Raw genomic sequence first — 21,007 nt, 5'->3', positions numbered from 1 at the left:
AGAAAAGTTTTTGTTATTATTCCGTAGGATTCTGAATATGAGTTTTTTGTGATGTTTTTCTGTGGGCGGAGCTTAGGCGGAGGCAGAAACATTCCCCTGTCTGCTTTTCCAGCGCTAGCTATGAAGTCTGTTAGCTTGTTCTTTTTTTTTTTTTTTTTAACAGTAGCTGTAAGACTGATGTTACCTGCTCATGAAAGGTCACTCAAAGGTCACTCGACTGTTATTTGAAAAGGTTAAGTCTAACATACGCGCTCGCTCGATGAGTGGATGATCTGACACAGATCCTTCCGGTTGAGTGACTCACATCTGCTTGTATACTGATACTGATAAACGTGTCTATATAGTCATGAAGATGTATACATTTCAAATTCAGCAAGTCGTCTTTCATACGCCACTTAACTTAGTCCATAAAATGGTCTATATGTGTATATACAGTGTGTATATATATCTTTTGACTGAAGGGTCAATCAATTCACTTGTGATAGTTTTATTAACGTGTGTTTTGTCTTGGAAATATTATCGAAATATGATTACTTTTATAAATGTGATTTGCGTCATTACCTTATACTTTCAGTTCATTACGTTTCTCGTTAAAAAGCTATGACTGAGCTGTAGCCGCTAGCTTTGACCTCCTGAAGAAGCCATGTCGATGAAGTTACTGTTACTCTTCTCAGCGCTGGTCAGAACGGACCAATCACGGTCATTTGTGATTTATTAATCACTTCACACAGTAGAGAGGGAGCGAAAGACATCTGCTCGCCCTCAGCATCTCCAGAGCGTCTCTGTGTACTCGTTGACATCTGGTAGCTGGCTCTTATGAGATCTCACACTCTTATGGTCTGATTTATTAATGCCACGCTGCATGGCGTCATCAGTCGCTGTCAGCTCCGAACCTTTCATCCACGCTCTTTTATCTGTGTGTGTGTGTGTGTGTGTGTGTTTGCAGGGATGTCAGGGTTAGGAATCTTTTGGTCTTGGCATGTTTCTCCAGAAGCGTCTTCTGAGCTTGTCTGGTCTTGTCGGAGAGAATTTACACCTTTGTTTTGGTCAGTGTTAGAACAGAGCCTCATATAAAGTACATTTACTAAAACTACTCTCATATAAGGGACACTGCAAAAATTGGTATTCCAGAAAAACATCTGGTGTCATCTTAAAAAGCAAAACGTCGTCATAAGATTAGACTCAGATACTATTTAATTTATCTTTTCCATTTTATCTCAAAAGAAAAAAAAAAAAACATTTTCAAGCATGTTTAACGTTATTACTTTTGATTATATTTAAATTGTAAGCTTGAATAAGAATGATATTAGTATACTAAATATTGTTTTTATTTTATATATATATATATATATATATATATATATATATATATATATATATATATATATATATATATATATATATATATAAAAAATATATATATATATTAAAAAAAAAAAAAAAAAAAAATATATATATATATATATATATATATATAAAAAAAAAATATATATATATATATATATATATATATATATATATATATATATATATATATATATATATATATATATATATATATATATATATATATATATATATATATGTATATATATATATATATATATATATGTATACATAATGTTTTGCTATGTTTTTGTTGCGTGGACATTTCAGTACGAAGATTTGTTTGTGGAACCAAATGTCTTGTAAAATTGTCTGATTTAAATCATCAATTTAAAAAATAAAATAAAATAGTCCAGTTAATGCGACACAATTGACAATATAATCAAACGGCTCGCAGCTGTTTTCTTTGGAGCTTCATCAGCGTTGCTTCTCATGGCCTGTGGTCGTCTGTGGATGTGCTTTGAGAAGTAAAACCCTGTCATTTCAGCTCCGTCGACTGTTTTTAGTTCTGTTTTTAGAAAGGGGTTGAGTGAAGTTTGTCTGCAGACCTCGAGAGCTGCCCAGATCCTCAGCGCTGATCTTCTTCATATTAGAAGGGGACCACTAACTATAGATTAGCAAAAAGCTGCTTTGTCGTTTATACAGTGTTGTTTGACTTTCAGACGTTTTATGTTCATTTTTCAAATGTTGATTTGTCAAATGTTGGTGATAAAACAAGGTTGTACTTTTTTTTGTGATGTAACCGCTACCAATGAGTTCAGACAGCTTGATTCAGACTGAGGAGGAACACCTGCCTGCAAAAAATTATCTTTTACTATGCTGCTTTTTTTCCTCATTCTGTATGTATTTATATATATATATTATTATAATTTTTGTTTTGCCTGCTCTGATTCATTAATGAAAACAGCTTCCCACAGGCTATATTTAGTTTATCAAAGCTACAGCAAAAATGGTAATAATTTGAAATATATTATTACAATTTAAGAAAACTTGTTACTATCTGAATATATTTAAAAATGTAATTTATTGCAGTGATCAAAGCTGAATTTTCAGCCTCATCATTACGTCCTTCAGAAATCATTCTAATGCACCGATTCGCTGCTCAAGAAACGTTTTTAAATATATGAGCAATACGTGAAAGAAATATCTAAATATCTAAAAATGTTAAAATCAAGGATTTTCGAGACAAGTAAAAAATATTGTCTTGTTTTCTGGGGAAAAAATAAAAAAATTAAGTCAAAATGAACTGCTTATAACAAGCTAAATGATCTTATGTCAAACAGAAAACAAGATTATTTTGCTTATTGACGGATTATTTTTTCTTGTTTCAAGCAAAAACTAATTTAGTTAGACAGTATTTCCTTCTTGTCTCACAAATCCTTCCTAATTTAAGAATTTCTGGATGTTTTGGCTGGAAACAAGACCAAAAAAATCTAGGCAAGAAAAGCATTTTATTCATCAGGATCGTTTAATAAACAGAACGTTTACTTAAATTAGAGCTCTTCTGTAAGATTATAAATGTCTTTGGAAACGGGCTCAGAAGAACAAGTTGGCAAACAGCCGTTTCAGAGTTGCTTAATAGCGTTACGTGTGTGACACCAATAAATAAAGTATGAAAATGCTCTGACGCAGGCCGGCGACGGCAGACGGGTCCTCTAAAGAATAATTGGCTTGATGCATTTGCAGGAAGCTGCAGGTCTCTGCCCCAGTGCCCTACTGCCTCGGGCAGGACGTCCCGTTTGATCCGCCGCTCAGGATGCACCATAAATCCAGCAAACACACTACTGTTCATAGGCTTTTAAAAAACACTAGCCTCGGGCCTCACACACACACACACACACACACACACACACACACACACAGAGCTGTGCATATAGAAGCAAACACCCAGCATTACGAGTCTCGTAAAGCCCCTTCTTTTTTCTTTTCGAACCTCATTAGGACAAAGAATGTGTGCTACTTTCCAGGTGTTGGCTAATTAAACAATGTGTAATGTTTTCTTGCCCAAACAAGATATAGTACACAGACGTATTTGGATAACTGCGTTCATGACTAAGATACAAGGGGGGTTTTTTAATGCATGATAGCACTGTAATACTTTGTTTGTTGACACTTACCATGGTAATACCATTTTTTTTCCGCATTCTGGTGTTCTTTGAAGCACCTTTGATACGACACTCATCGTCGAGTATCTGCCTCGACTATCATAGAAATTCAAATAAATTAAAAGACTGTGAAAGCCTCATAGGGATCATTATTTATGATGATTTTTACATTCATAACAATAACTAGCAGTTTTTTTTTTTTTTAAATTGGTAATTTTTATAATGGCTAACCTTAGCATTAGTTCATGACTTTCACACGTGTGTATGTTGATGTAGTCTTTCACTGAGCGGCTCTGGAAAAGCATTCAGTGTTTCTAAAGGCTTCGTGTTTTTTTTTCTTTCTCTTCTTCATCTCGCTCGCTGGGGATTTTAAAGCCATGTTCTCTGTAAAACCACTTTAAGATTATTTATTATGGTGGGAAAATGGTATATAAATACATTTAAATCAGATTATTATTATTATGAATATTATGAAGATTATCATGCTCTTTTTAGGTTATGTATTTATGTGTCTAACAACTGCAAAAGTTAAATTGATACACTTTGAATTGAATGCGGTTTATATATATATATATATATGTATGTATATATATATTTACATTTACATTTACATTTTATATATACATATATACATATATATATGTATGTATGTATATATATATATGTATATATATATATATATATATATATATATATATATATATATATATATATGTATGTATATATATATATGTATGTATATATATATATGTGTGTATATATATATATGTATGTATATATATGTATATATATATATATATATATATATATGTGTATATATATATATATATATATATATATATGTATATATATATATATATATATATATATATATATATATATATATATATATATATATATATATATATGTATATATATATATATATATATATATATATATATGTATATATATATATATATATATATATATATATATATATATATATATATATATATATATATGTATATATATATATATATATATATATATATATATATATATATATATATATATATGTGTATATATATATATGTATATGTGTATATGTATATATGTATATATATATATATATATATATGTATATATATATGTATATATATATGTATATGTATATATATATATATGTGTATATATGTGTATATATATGTGTATGCATGTATGTGATTGTACCATGTGAATATATATATATATATATATATATAAAGTAAGTAAAATATGTTTAGTCTCATAACAGATTCTGACATTTTAAAAAGTGGACTTCAGGGTTGCACACTCGCGTTAATTAGCTGCTCTTATATTAGATTCTGTTGATTCTCTCAATCCCGATCAAAGTGGCAGTGCTCCTTAAGATGCAATTAGTCCCCGTCGAGCTAATTAAAGTCTACCAATGCATCCATTCTCATGTAGGTCAGCAGCTTCCTGTTGTGTGGATCAGTCGCTAATCGGCTTCGCTCTTTTGACGGATGATTTATTTATCATTGCACGAGCGATGACCCCAGCTATAAATGGTATCGCTGATGATCATTAAAAAAAGATGACTCTCTGGACAGCCGTTTGAAGATCCTGGTGAATGTGCGGCCTTTTTGAAAAACACACGCTGCTCGCTAATCATCAATTAGCTCACGTAAACGGATATAATGTGAACGATGCGAAAAGTAGCATAATAACAGTGTGCATAATAATATGCGCTACATGATCATTACTTAAGTCGTTACTGTGTATAACCATTGCTTGAAATGACAGTAATAGCACTCTGCTCTTTGTTTTTTCAGTTGCTTATCTGGGAGATATTGCACTGGATGAGGAAGACCTGCGGATGTTTAAAGTGGATCGCATTGTGAATTTAGCAGAGAGAACGGTCACAGTTCTGAACCACACAGATGCTGGTAAGTGTGCATGTATGCACGAGTTTGAGCGCACGGGCCTACTTTATATAAACTTTGTGTCAGGCTTAATTGGCAGGAAAAGAACTTGAAGCCATACGTTATTAAACCAACAGAGAAAAGCCTGCGGAGAAACAGTTCCCAAACACGACAACACATGGCAATTGGGATTTGACTAAACAACAGCAAATTTTTTTTAAACCTTTAGTTTTGTGATATTTTCACAGAGAGAATGAACGTTTGCAACAGGAGAGAAAAAACACGAGATGATAAAGACATGGGGAAAAAGAGACCGAATTCAACTACGGTGCAGTCTGTGTGTGTAGGAGTTAGCTCTCAAAACAATAGCGAAAAAACTGGCTGTGCTTTAAATGTTGAAACGGATATGAGAGTTGAGCTTACCGTTGAGCTCAGTGACAAAATTAAAGGCACGTATTTGTAAATGGCACACATGTTGGCGCAAATGTTGGCCACAAAAATGCATTTGGACACTATTGATGTAGATAAAAGAATATCAAACCAAACATTTAATAAAAAAGCTTGTTTTAAAGGATTAAACGGTAGTTTAAAATTAGCAAAGAAAATATTTGGACTGATTAGAAGTGAGTTCAGAAGTTGATATTTAAGCTTTCTTTCTCTGAAACTTGATGAGATGAAAGATGTTCCAGACATTTAACCCTCATGTTGGAAATGGCAGGTTCACTTTCCAATGAGACGAGTACAAACAATACGGCGTCCCATCGCAGGAAGAGGGCAGCGACGTCGAGACCTGAGCGAATTTGGCCCGAGGGCGTCATTCCTTACGTCATCAGCGGGAACTTCAGCGGTAAGTCATGCACACGTGCAGAAAACATCAGCATGTGATTGATTACGTCTCTTAATCAGAGCTGGGTGGATTGCTTGCAAATTGTAGTTTATTACATAAAGTAATCTAGGTGACTCCTTTTAGGTAGCGTACTTTTTAGAGTACTTTTTACTTTTTTAAAAATTCGCATTTGTTTTAAACTTACTATATTGATATAAACAATCAAATTATAGCAAGAGTTTAATTTCTAAAACGACATCGATAGGAGGAAAAAGTTTCTATTTACTAATAATAAACAAATTCAAGGGATGCCCAGCTATTAAGACATTTTATAGCTTAATAAAATGTAAATGGTGTCTCTTACTTAAATGTGTATTAGAAAACCCATGAAAGATGCATGTTATTTGAAAAATCGACATGGTTTTTGGACTATGGGGGCGCCATTGTTTTATTTGCTCAGAACTTTCTGCTTCAGTGACGTCAAAAAGTTACTGGCGCTTTTTACTGTAACACCGAATACACAGTTCAGAGAATAAAATATCGATAAGATATCATATTGTGGCATTTTTGTTTTTTCAGTCGAAGGGCAAGAGGAAAAGTGATTATGACTTTTCACAGGCATCTTCCCATTATTTTGTCTGCCTTTATATCATTAGAAATGAATATTTAAATGAATATTTAAAAATGCATCACCAGGAACGTAATGCGCCTCTGGTCATTATATCAGTATTTTTTTTGCGGTAAAAATAGCAACGGTATCTCCAGTATTTACCATTTTACTGTCCTAGAAACAACAATTACAGTCAATATAGCACAAAATAGTTTTTTTTGTGTATTGAAATAACGGTACAACGAACGCAAATATTAAATACTCCTACAAAGGCATATTCGATAAGGTCAGGCGCAAAAAATAACGTTGTCCACAGCTTTTCAGTGCTAAGTCTTAACTGTGTAAGTAAAGCTGGCCCATAGAGTTTCACAGTTACATCACTAGTGTTTAGGAACTTGCATAATTACTGTGGTGTTCATTCCCATTGTTTCTGCAAGCACTGACAGTGACATAATCTATAAACGATGTCAATGAGCACCACAACAGCTCAAGCAGCCAATTTTGCAGAACGCAAAATTTATGTCACTGCCAATACTCTCGGCCATGACCGTACATTATAACTGATTTACCCACATTGTTTGAATGTGTAATCATGTAGTCAATAAAAAAACAACCATAATCTGATTATGAGCATTGCAAAATGTAATATACTCTAATTACAAGTACATGATTTTTGAAAACAGATTACGTAATCTTAGCAATCACTTCCCAGCTGTAGGTAAAAGAGGTTTGTGGAAGAATTCCCACATTCTAAAATCGATCAGTCTATGCGAGCTGTATCTCATGCACATAATTTGCTTTAGATGGAAGATTCTGCAATCATCCACACACCCTTGTGTCACTTCATTGCTTTAACCTTTTTTTTGTGGAACACAGTTTAAAGTAATGCAAGATGAAAAGATTTTTTTCTTTGGTCTTGTGTTATCTTTGCATGAAGCAGCAAGACAGTCAGGACAAAACAAAACTAATTGGTGCGTGACATCCCTGGTTTTAAATATTTATTTACATTTTAATCGCTCCCGATTCAATCCAATCCATTTGAAGATATACGATGTGCGATGTTTGATTCGCAATACCTGATTATCATTTTCTCCAGCATGATTTGATGATGATCCGAGGAACGTCTTGTGCTTCATTGGAGTCGAGAACATCTGACAGTCACATGATGCACTCAACTGTGTGAATTTTATAAGCTTATTTTGACATTTAAAATCATGTCCGCTGCATAATTAAATCTCCGACAGTAGAGTGCATAAAGTCTTCCACTATTCCACTGATGTACAGTTGTTTTTTGGGGTTTTTTTGGTTGGTTATTAAGTGCATCACCTGGGTGTTTACAGTGTCCCTAACACATAACAGTGAAAGCTTGAGTATTCCATCAATGGCAGGGAAAATTTACTGTAAAGTTTAATGTACTCACACTGTAAACTAAAGGCCTGGCTAGATTTACTGTGTGTTTGTTTGTTTTTTTTGTTGGCGAAATTGCGTCACACTGATATGAATCCACGTGAATTAGGAATTCTGAATTGATTTTTGGTTTCATGCACATTTGACCAACAGAAAACTGCTTGGTTTGAAAGTGACAACTATCTGAGCTCTGATGCTTAAGAAATATGGTACAGGTACAGGTTCAGACTGCTCATTGCTAGTCCTGTGTGTGTTGTACAGGTAGCCAGAGAGCCATATTCAGACAGGCCATGAGACACTGGGAAAAACACACATGTGTGACGTTCATCGAGAGAACGACAGAAGAGAGCTACATCGTCTTCACCTACCGGCCGTGTGGGTAAGTGCAGTGCTGGGAAGGTTACTTTGTAAATAGGATACAGATTACAAGATACCCTAATCAAAACGTGATGTCGCATAACTATTTTGATAGTTTCTTTTTTTTTAAGCATTGTAACTGATTACATTTTTATTTACTTTTCTAAATTTTGAACGGGTGTATTTTGTGAAATTCTGCATTTTGTCTTGTGTGCATGTTTCGCGGAGCCACGCACATGACAAAAAGAAAAGTAGGATTGAATATGTTCTTTTTAAGAATATTTAAAAACATTTTCTAGGAAGGTTTAATCAGGTTTAATTAAGGTTTAATTTAAGGTTCAAATCATTTAAATTAATAAAATAAATGTTTAAAAAAAAATTCAAGCTGAACGTACCTTAAAACATAACTGTTACTTATCGGACCTTTATTTAAGAATTTAATTAAGAGCGGGAAATGTAAAACTTTGGTTTATTTGGTTGATTTGGTTTACTGGTGTGTGGTTGAGTGGAATCCAACAGGAGTTCTTCCAAGCTTTATAATAGAAGTAGGGCAGGTATTTGTGTTCAACAGTCCAAAAGTTGTCAAATAAAGCGCATGCATCCATGATAAAATGTCCCTCCATTTTTTAAAACGTGATACATTTTTCGGTTTCACTTTATTTTGATGGTCCTTTATGAACATTCTGTTGACAATAATTAACTTTGCACATACACATCAACTAACTTATTCGAGTGTTAGTAGAGTATTATTAGACTGGTAGGGTTAGCGTTAGAATAAGTTGACATGTTCTTGAAAAGTTACCTATAGTCAGTAGAATGTGTGTTTACTAGATCAGAGTTAGCAGAAAATAATCAGACAGTCTATTTACACTCTAATGAATATTAGTTGATATGTATGTGCAAAGTTATTGTCAACAGAATCTTCATAAGGGACCATCAAAATAAAGTGTTACCAGTTTTTCTTACAAAAACGCATTTATTCGAAGTCATTTATTTAATGACTTCATTTTGAGACATGTTTTATTTATTACTCCCATAGTATTCATCTGAAAGAAGAAAGTTATATACACATGCATATACAGATGCTTACATTGTTTGGCAAACCTAACCCTTTAACTAAACAGCCTTTATATAGGTGGAGGCATTGTGCACAACAAAACATACCCTAGCTTTTTGCAGAAAACATTCAGATGTAACCCCTTTCGTAATTTCCATAAGTAACTGTCCCACATTGGTTCTCACAATCTGTGATGAATTAGTTGCTTTTATTTTCGTAAGTGAACTACGTAACGCCATTACTCCCCGAAACCGGTCGTGTGTCGGTGTGTCAAAGCGAGAGAGCGTTTCCGCAGCAGGAGGACGAAACCTTTGACTCTTCCAGGAAGGAATCAAGCTTGCTTCTCTCTCTCTCATGTGGAGCGTGTGCTTTTTCACTCTTTTCTTTCACTCGCTCCTCTTTCTTTTCGGCCTCTTCCTGATTTATCGCTCAAGTGGTTTTCCATCCGATCCGTTCCTCTGGTCCCGCTTATCTGCTTTGTGTGCCAACAGGCGGATTTGGGTTTATGTGCGTGTGTGGGCTCTCGTGTCTTGACCTCCGCCGGGGAAGTGCCAGCCGTTTGTGTCGCCCTGTTCTCCACGGGACGGTCACCTGGACATGTGTGTTTTCTCCGTGCACAATGGCTCCCTGTAGATGCCTCAGCAGCGTGGCAGAAGTTCAGAGCCCAGCTTGACGGTAACATCCGTTGGAGACAAATCAGTCCCCGGGATGCCGTGTTGGCACGTCGGTTTTGCTCTTAAGCTGCTTCTGTCTGCTGGAAAACAGGATTTATTTTGTTCTTTTGAAATGCGCGCTTGAGGAACGCTTGACGAACGCTCACCCCGCGGACCTCACGCAACATTTAGAGAAATTAAGCTGCAAGATATCGACACGTAATCAGCGTTCAGCTGTGTGTGGCATGTTATGATGAATGATTTTACAGTATGTTTGTGTACGATTACACATATGTTGGTCATTTATAAAGCTGTTTCCATATGAAAATCTTAGTAGAAAGTTGATTTCTGTTGATTTCTGAGATGCAGAGAGAGGATGGAGGGTCATGGAAAAACTTCGATTAAGAATATAATGCGCCTAAAATGAAAAAGTGTACAATATGACTTCTTGAATAACAATTATGCTAACAAACAAAAAAGATTGAAACTTGGCCCACTTGCCATTGCATGTTTTAAGCGGTAATATCTGGACCTAAAGCAATCCTGACAAACTATATATCTTTGAAAGCATAAAGACCACAGTTTTCAGACATTTTTTTAGACGTTGAATTGAAATCAAATACTGCCATATTACTCTTAATACTTTAGACTGTAATGTCTACATCATAAATATTGAGAGAAGTACAAAAAAAAACATGTTTCAGATCACTCAAAGCGTATTTGGAAATACAGTTCCTAATGGGTTTTGGTGGTCATCTAGTGGAAAAGCTTGGTACTAGACCCAAACAAAATTTCACTGAAAGCTCATTTTTTGAGATATCAACCTTAAATTTGAAACACAACTTCTGTAGTTTTTTGTTTTTAATTTTTTTCGCACATTTAGAGTGAAACCTGTTTTGTAAAATATCTATTTTATATAAAAAAAGTTTACATTTTCAACTTTTTTTGTAATATATTGTAATATAATAATATATTAATTTGATTCTGATTGGTAGAACCATGTTGCTGTTAAATACTCTACAAACATACTTGTCAACCACAACTGTTTCTGAGGTTTCGAGGAACTACATTGTTTTGTGGAAGAATGCTGTTTTTATTAATATCATTACACTTTATTTGCTTCTCATGCCTAACAACGCCCCTTAGCTGTTATAAATTCACTGTAAGCCACAACGACTTTGGGCTTAATCCTTCAATTTAAACTCTTTGACAGATTTGAAAAAAGTAAGCTAATGTTTCTGCAATCAGGTTGTACTTCACCCAAATGTATATTTTCGAATTCGCTTTCTCAAAAAACGAACACAAAACAAGACTACTGAAATACAATAAAATATAGAAAAAGCAGCTTATATAATTTTCCATTATAAGATGAAATAAACATGTATCAAAAATGATACAAGATGATAACAGATATACGTCAGGGATTTTAATATGACAATTTTAGCATCTTTTAAAAACTATTCTGTCTAAGAATTAGTCTAAGATGGGCTAATATTAAACTACTGGTCTCAATGGAGTCCATTTAATTGCTCCAAATGCATTTTAGGAGAAGCAAAGCTGATACCTGAAGTGAAATGTCTATTAAAAAGCAATAAATAACATCTGTCGATCTGAGCGATGAAAGCGTCCTCTGGGAAATTATCCGGAGCGTACCGTGTCTCATACTGCCTACATTTATAAGCTAGACGAACACAAACCCGAACCGGCGGTTTCCTCAGCGAACTTGCTTACAAACGAAGTAAGAAAGTCGTACTGACAGAGACAAATGTAACAGACTGTTTGCTTTCTCACTGTTTAAGCAGACGTGCCGTTGCGGTCGGGCAGCGAGGGGAAACTTCAGAAAATAAAGCGCGCTGCAGGCTTTGCCAGGCGTTTCGCTCCTGTGTGGAAGTGCAGGGGTCTCTATGTCCCACTGAAGGCCATGATGGTGTGTGTGTGTGTGTGATGTAACATAAAGATTTTTTCCCCTTTACATGCAACAGTAGTTGCCAATGGGCAACTGATGAGTCCCTGTGTGTGTTTGTGTGTGTGTGTGTGTGTGTGTGTGTGTGTGTTCAAGCGATTCCTGCCGTTCTGTGCAAAGTTCAAGGCAGAGTTTCTGGAGCGAGCCGCTGGCTGCTCTGTAATTAAAGTCTGATCTTTTGCACCCACACAGGCTGCACATGTGGCTTTGTGCGTGTGTGTGTGTGTGTGTGTGTGTGTGTGTGTGCGCAGATCAGCGGTTTTCTCCCACATATCCAGCGCTCTGAGAAAGGGATGGGGCGTTGTGTGTTTTGTGTGTCGGTGTGTGTCTCACCACACACAGACTCCCCTGGTCCTCTTTGGATTTTGCAACACGTAGCTCCGAGCAAACTTACAAAACAAACGATGCTTGACATTTTGTTCGAGTTCATGTTGTGCTCTGTTTCAGTTTGTGACTTTGACTGCTTGTTTGTCGTCGAGAGGAGACAAACATACTACACGATGCAACATAGAGAGAGCGTTTCCCTAAGATTTAAAAGACAAAAATCTATTATATTTTGTATTATTTTAGTGCTGGACAACGATTAGCTCATCAAAAATCAAGTTATTGTTTTATATATATATATATATATATATATATATATATATATATATATATATATATATATATATTAAGCACATTTAATTAGTAATAAATGTAAGTGGTCTTTATGATAATTAGTATATTACTAATATTTATTTTAAATGTATTTAATCAATTGGTTAAAAATATTAAAAGTAATTATACATACAAAATGTTTAATATTAAGAAGCATAATCACAAAATATTTTATTATATTACTGATGACGTTCTAATCGTGTACAGGTGCTGTTCGTTTGTGGGCCGGAGAGGAGGGGTTCCGCAGGCCATATCCATCGGGAAGAACTGTGATAAGTTTGGGATCGTGGTCCATGAGCTGGGTCACGTGATCGGATTCTGGCATGAGCACACGCGACCCGACAGAGACGATCATGTCAGAATCATACAGGAAAACATTCAGCCAGGTAGGAAAAAAATAACAGCAGCCTCTGTGGGAAGATTGCATAACGGGTATTGCTAACTGAAAACCGGCGTGATAATGCATGGAAAAGGGAGGTCGGCGGTCTTTAAAGACCATTTCAGAAGCAGCTGTTACAGCATTTCCTTGGAAAACGTCCACCGCTGCACTCATTTCTGATCAGTACTGGGCTAAATATCTCTTACTTTATAACCACCGGCTGCTGGCCGCAACATAGGATTAAAATACAGTGGCCAGAAACACATCAAGATCAAGACAAGTACTTTTGAGAGCAAATATCACCCTGTATACTTCATTATTAACCCAAACCTGCATGGAACGAGGTGTATGTGTAAAGTTTGAAGAATATTTAATATAGTGACTAGAGCAGATATCGGTGTTTAATTCATTTTAGCCTGATATGTCATGTGTAGCAAGATTCATAAATATTATATTTAGTTTAAGATTGGTCTTGGTCACTGTTACTGTCGTTATATGGCTGGGTAACAGTTTTTTTTTTTTTTTTTAAATAAATTAATATATTAAAAATAATAAAACTGCACAGGTTTGGCCCAATAAAGGGGAATCGATTTTCTTCAAAATGTGTTTTTAAGTTTTTATGCATTGTGCATTTGTGTTCATAATCTAGGTTGTAATGCATTATATCTTTTCAGAAATAATTGTAACTGAAGTTAAAATGCGTTACTATATGCAAAGATTATTTTTGTCTTTGAATCTACAATGAATGAATGAATCTATAAGTGTTATATTGTAATATAACTGTGGTTGCAAGTATTCAGCAATACACTATAAGTTGCATTAATGCATTAAAACTACTTTTATAATGCATTACATTTAAGTTAAGTCTTATCTAACGCACTTTTCCAAGCAAAGCGTTTCACGTTTTTTCTTCTGTTTTGTATGATACACGTGCGTTTTGTGATCATCGAACATCGGGGGACGTTAACGTGATTCCCTTCTCCTCCGGTTCCTCTGAAAGAACTTAAGCAGAACGTCCGAACGGCAGCTTACGAAAAAGCCGAAACACCGGCGAAACTCCAGCGCTTGCTTGCAGAAGGCATTTGTTTCATGCTATTTCATATCCGCTGCAGTGAAGCTCAGCTTTTAAGTGTGAATTAACTGTCCAAATATTTGCCAGGCCCCTGCGCGCCTAGAAATATCTCAACCGCGCTGCATCCCGACTCCCGACCAGCTGTGCCTCCGAGATCCGTCTGATGAAGAGCCCGACATTCTTCATACTTATTTGAGCAGCATTAATGAACAAGATATTCTGAAATAATGGCTGTCGTTAGACATCTGTGCAAATGGAGCTCATTACAGACTCATTATACAGACACGGAATGATTCTCAGCGGAGAGGAAGATTCATAAATAATGTCCGCGACTTTAAAAATTCACTGGCGATAGAGGCTGTAAAAATAGTATTCGTAACAGTGTTTTGCCCTTCTATTAAATGACACGTTTTGAATCACATTATTGAGGGGCCTTTCATGATAATTAGTGGCAGCAAACAGGAAATGAGTTGCTTGAGCGTTTGTGGTGTTGCCATATGAACCACCCAGGAATACTTGGGAACTTTCCCAGTGCGTGCTTTGATTTCCTGAACATACTCTCTGACATAATAATACATTTTAAGTATAATACATCAGAATAATCATAATGGGTATTGAAGTGTCCCTGTTATGGGTAATTAAAGGTTTATGTTTTGGCAATGGGAGACCGAAATCTGAGCTTGGATGATTTCATTTCTGCGGTTTGTATTAGATGCGCAAAGCTCACATACTTTGTCTTCGACTTGAAGCTCACGGAGCAGTTTGAATGCACTGGCATCTAATTTTATGATGTAAACATCTGAAGTGTGGAAGCAGATCTGTTCGAGAAGTCTATTAAAGCAGCCGGTGTCTATGATCTCATTTGTAAAATCACATGGCATGCTGATTAAAATAAGAAAAACCCGTAACTGTGAACGTTTGATACTTGTATGTTTTGAAGCTATATATATATAAAGTCCTACTTTGAGTTCTTAAATAATAATATATTAGTAAAATGACAATATAACATATTTCAAAAAGTAGCCTGCTTATATAGTTTATAAAAAATGCGAATTAGATATAACCGTGACGCATTTTGATATGGAACTGATGTCGATGGAGAAGCTGTTACTGATATTTTAACGCTTGAAAAGCGGCACCTAGTGGCTAAGAATGAATTAGCATTTTCATACAGACCAACGTGAAAAGACCGACAAGCGGCCGGGGAATATGTCAATGTTTCATGTTGATGTCAAACATTTTGGGATTCGTTTTAAAAAAGCGACTCGAATCGGAGTCGACTCTTTCTTTCATTCGAGACACAGTAACTTTATACATGTGTTATATATGTTTTTATTCACTGTTTTGGTCGATGATCGGTTTAGGCTCTTAGGTGTTGACTTCCTGTCCGAGTCTCACTCTTGGTTTCGTCTCGTAGGACAGGAGTACAACTTCTTAGAGATGGAGCCTGGTCAAGTGGACTCACTCGGAGAGGTCTATGACTTCGACAGCATCATGCACTATGCAAGAAACACTTTCTCCAGGTAAGAACCTCTTATGTATTGTCGTATTTTTTAATAATTATCCCCTTTATACCAAAACGTCCACCCCTTAAGTAATCTGAATCAACACAAATCACACACACACATTTGTTTCTGTTATTTGTGGGGACTTTCCATAGACTTCTATTACTTTTATACTAACCAAACAATATTTCTATAATCCTAATTTATATATTCCTAATCCAACTTTATCCATAAACCTACCCCATACAGAAAACCTGTTTACATTGTTACATTTTCGACATTTAAAAAAAATATATATATATTTTTCCCATAGTTGGTGTCACAGGCAATGCACATATGTAAACGATATACACAAATACACAAAAAGTACACAAGATATACATATTTATTCAACATATAGAATTTTATCATTTTATTTAATTAATAAAATATATAGAATTAAGTATATGGTCACACTTTGCAAGTATTAATTGCATATTTTGTATGTACATTGTAATTACAAAGCAAAATCTTACTGAAAAAATTAATAATAATAATGAACAATAAAACTGATAATTATTTACCCAGTCCTGGTAATTCTATTTTTGTGAGATAGAAATATGGACTTTAAAGAACGTTTGCGCAACTCTTGCGATATAACAGTAATAATATACCAATAATATCACAGTTCAGAAGAGGAGCTGGTAGTACGACTAGATATGAGCTTCAGGAGGAAGCAATATTATAAGTGTTTAATAAATTACATTTCAGTCTGTTCCACCATATGAGCTCAGGAGTATAACCGAATCATACGGCGAGAGCTGCGTAACAGATCTTCAAAACTTTCTACTGTTTCAAGCCAAAAACCAGCAGCACAGAGGCTTGAAACGATGAGGAAGAATACGCATCAAAATGATTTGAAATTAGTTTGAGTTGTTCCTTGAAGAAAAAAACCCGGTTCTAATTGTTCATGAGCAAAGAAAGTGATCTGCGCTCCTCTTTAATGGTTGTTCTTCATAAACACGTTTCTGGCCGTTGCATCCGGTCTCGCTCTTTTGCAAATAACGTTTTTTTTCATTCACGTTGCCTAATTGTTGCTTGTTTTTGGTGAGGATTCCTCGTAGAGGTCGACCGGTGTATCAGTTTCACCGATTAATCGGCGCTGATAGTTGATCGCTGTGACCTTTTCCCAAAACGCAGAAGGCTGAGAAGGGTTCGCTGTCTTTACAAAGAGCGAGAGCAGCCTCTAGAGGCAGAATATTGTTTGTTTTGACACTTCAGACGCAGATTTATATCCTGCCGCGCCACAGAGCGCCGATCAGATCGCTTTCCGTTAGATTACGTTATATTCGTCTCTTTTAATGTTTATAGTGGCTGTTCAATTGTGTCGTTTCCTTTTTTCAGTGAAACGTTTGTCTTTTTGGATGACTCTAATGAAGTATACTCTCTTTAGAGAGCTATAATTAAATCTAGCCATTTCCTATAATACATGCACTTACTTTTTATGTTTGCTCTTTTTTTTTTTTTAAACTTCAAACTCATCTGTGCCGCTTTGTTCGTGCTTGAAATAAAGTTTTGCCCATTTGGTGATTAAATAAACAGTTTTAGACCATTGGATTAGTTTTTGTAAAAAAATGTAACAGTCATTGATTAAGCGATATATCGGTCCGACCTAGTTATCGGTTAACTCCACTATCGGTTGGCCTCTAATTCCTCTTTGCGGTGTTTGATGCAGAAAGATGTCTCTCTGCACTTCTTCTCATTATTCTCAGGGTGACCTCTGAGCGAGGCATCAGCAGTTCTGAGGCTATCTGAGCATCTCTCTCCTCTTACACTCTTTCTGCTGAGCTTTCACAACGCCGCTATTGTGCTTCTTCTCAGAGCCTGTGAGTCGTTCACAGAGCAGTCGGAGCCGCTCGGTTTCCATGCGTGTGGAAAGGCTCGGTTCATTTAATTCACTTCCTGATTTTCCTCATGCCTCGTGATAGGATTGTGGATCAGTGTGTAATGTGAAGTTTGTGTTTTGTGTTTGCTGTTTTAATTTTTTTTTTATAGAATTATCTTTTGCTCACTAAGGCTGAATTAATTTAATCACAAATACAGTAAAATCGGCAATATTCTGAAATATTATTGCAGTTTAAAATAACAGTTTTCTATTGCAATATGTTCATTTATTCCTGTGACATAAAGTTGATTTTTTTTATTATTATTATTATTATTACTACAGTCTTACATGATCCTTCAGAAATCATTCCAATATGCTGCTTAGCTGCTTAACAAGCATTTCTTCTTATCAGTAACTAAAACAGTTATACTGCTTAATATATATACTTTATAATATATATGCATGAATTTATTATTTATTAATTTATTTATTTAGTCTTCTTTACAGTAGTGTGTTTACAATATTTTTGAGGGAAAAATACAAAAAAATTATATATATTTATTTATTTTATATAATAAACATAATTTATTTAAAATATATTATTTTACTTATGTAATTTTTTTATTTAAGTTATTTACATAATGTTCTTTATTTGTTATTATACATGTATTTACTGAAATAAAATACTAACAGTCTGTGATGTCAATACATAACAAAGAAATAAATAATAACAGTTTATTTATTATTAGGTATTTATTTATTTATAACGTCTGATTCGTGAGTTAAATAAATATATAAATTAAACTTAAGTATTTTCCATTTTTATATTTATTCTAAATGATACAAAACAGCGAACACTTATAACCACATTGAAACGCAGAACAATACAGTCGTACTGCCAGAACCGTCTGAAGGACATCGGTTCACGGATAAGGCTTTATTCAGATTTCCATTTGATTTTGCTGTGCCACAGAGTAAAAGAGAATCAGCCTTTTATTCAAAACGTGCCGTTTTAGGTTTTTGAGGGTGACTTTAGCTTCGACCCCCGTAGCAGAAGTTTAGTTTGGCACAGCAGCAGCACAGATACAGACAGATAACAGGAAAGATAAGCGCACTCCAGTCATCACTGCCACTGAAGCGGTTCTCTTCATGAGCTCTGCATTCATCTTCACACGTTTAACTCAATTTAACTCTATTGTGATGTTGTTCACGTGGCATTTATTTGCTTAAAAGACACTAATGGAATGGTTTTCTCATCTCTGTGTCCCAGTGGACTGACTGACCTCTTTTTTCATCCTCAGATGAACACACACACACACACACACACACACACACACACACACACTAAAGCACATTTCTGTTGATGACGTCGTTGAAACCACACGGTTATCCTGTCATTTACCAAAGTGTACTCTGTTATCACCGTGGCTCTGGATTTGAGCAGGAAAAACTGGCTAGCTTTGAGCTAAACTCAGTTTGAGACACTTTCATTTTTGTCTTTTTGCAACAACCTGTTGTTGTTGTTTTTAGAACTGGCTTTTTTCATATCTGTGCTCTTTGGCAAAATCCAACTGAAAACTAACCCTAATTTTACCACACTTTTTTTTATTGTGGTTTTTTTTGTATTATTATTTTTGTAAACATTATTTAATATAATACCGAATATATCAGTACAATATGCATAAGTATAATTTAAGACTACAACTTTAATTAGACATTTAATACATTTATTCAGGAAGGATGGATTAAATTGATCATACATTTTAATTTGAATTATATATATATATATATATATGAAGCAGCACTGTTTTCACTATTGATAATAATAAATATTTCTAGACCAGCAGGTCAGAAAAATAGAATGATTTCCGAAGGATGTGAAATTTGAAGATCACAGGAATAATTATTAACTGTTATTATTTTAAATTGAAATAATATTTTACAATATCGCTGTATATTTGGTCAAATAAATGCTGAGACTTTTGAACCGCAGTGTTTGTGTAAATTGAATTTTGGTTTCCGCCCACATTAATCTTGAAGAAAGTAAAAGAAATGTTGAGACGACTTAGACCGGCAATCTCCGTCTTCCTCTACAAGAACTTTTGGATGGACCTCAAAAGGCTCCGCTGACGGGATTGTAGAAAGTTAATCCCATTTCATGTATTTATCAAAAGTATTTCCCGACTGGATTTGACAGCCTACAGGCAGCATTTCCCCCGAGCGAGCGTAACCCGAGTCGAGGCACACACGAACACACGTCTATAGGAGAACCATCTGTTTCCTCTCCTTTTGTTCCCCCTCTCGTCGCGCTCTCCTTTTCTGTTTTTCTTTTTTTTTACCATTTGTTCATAAGCAGATTATTTATTAAAAACAAGGGGCATTCGTTTATTTATTGCTTGATAAAATACAATAATATATTTAAAAACATATTTACGTAGCATTGTATTTTTTTTATCTAATTACATTTTTTATTTAATTTAATTCTTTTATTTATTTATTTTTTATCCTCCCTTACCTCCTGAGAGAAAACACCCTATTTTAACCGAGGGAGCCTGTCATCGAGACATCGTGTAATGTTTTCATGTAGCTTAACTTGAATAGATGGAGAGAACGAGAGGAGAGACTTTATTGATCCCGCAGGGGAACTTTAGCAGATAATACTTTGATAGACACATTAGGGTTATCAGCTCTGCTTTTGCATTAATTGCTTAAGAAGTCACAAACAAAAGATCAATCAAACTCCTACTACTTCCTCTTCATTCACTGTAATAATTGCTTTTGAAGCTTCGAATACGACAAGGATTACTGGAGCGCGTTTTCTAGAAAACTCTGAATAAATGTCTGACAATATTTGAATTTTCAAGATGATCTTTCATGCGGTGTTTAACACAGTTCTGCGAATGAAAAGATCCTGCAAAAATGAAAATGCACCGTGTGTAAAGTCACCGTCTCTTGAAAGAAAGAGACCCGTGGGTTTCCCGGGTAACGCTGTACACAAAGCAGCACAGACGCTGATTTATCAGGTATTGCAGGTGGGAGGAAGTGAAAAAGAGACCGATCTGACCAATCACTGCGGCATCACGCAAAGGAAGGGGTCTGGAAAAATGAAGCTTTTTGGGAGCCCTTAAACGAGTAAAGTAAAAATGAATGCATATTGTAAGATTAATTAAAGTGCTTTTTTGACCTTGCATGCATCTCAGACTGTAGCTGGGGACCCCCGAAACCCAAATACGAACCTTTCATTACCCGTAGTAGGGGCACTTT

At 35.0% G+C, this 21,007-nt stretch overlaps 1 protein-coding gene across 1 annotated transcript in view; it reads left to right on the top strand.

Annotated features, from left to right (window-relative positions):
* bmp1a (bone morphogenetic protein 1a) overlaps positions 1-21,007 on the top strand; it is a 64,031-nt gene that overhangs the window by 16,469 nt on the left and 26,555 nt on the right. Inside the window, exons 2-6 of the mRNA XM_043246270.1 lie at positions 5,304-5,417; positions 6,112-6,240; positions 8,498-8,615; positions 13,131-13,309; positions 15,792-15,897. Coding sequence (XP_043102205.1) covers positions 5,304-5,417; positions 6,112-6,240; positions 8,498-8,615; positions 13,131-13,309; positions 15,792-15,897 — 646 coding nt within the window. The remainder of the gene's footprint in view (positions 1-5,303; positions 5,418-6,111; positions 6,241-8,497; positions 8,616-13,130; positions 13,310-15,791; positions 15,898-21,007) is intronic.

This window comes from Puntigrus tetrazona, chromosome 8 (genome assembly GCF_018831695.1).
Source record: "Puntigrus tetrazona isolate hp1 chromosome 8, ASM1883169v1, whole genome shotgun sequence".
Lineage (NCBI taxonomy): Eukaryota > Metazoa > Chordata > Actinopteri > Cypriniformes > Cyprinidae > Puntigrus > Puntigrus tetrazona.
Note: the sequence above shows the minus strand (reverse complement) of the source record. Positions and strands in the feature narration are given on the sequence as shown.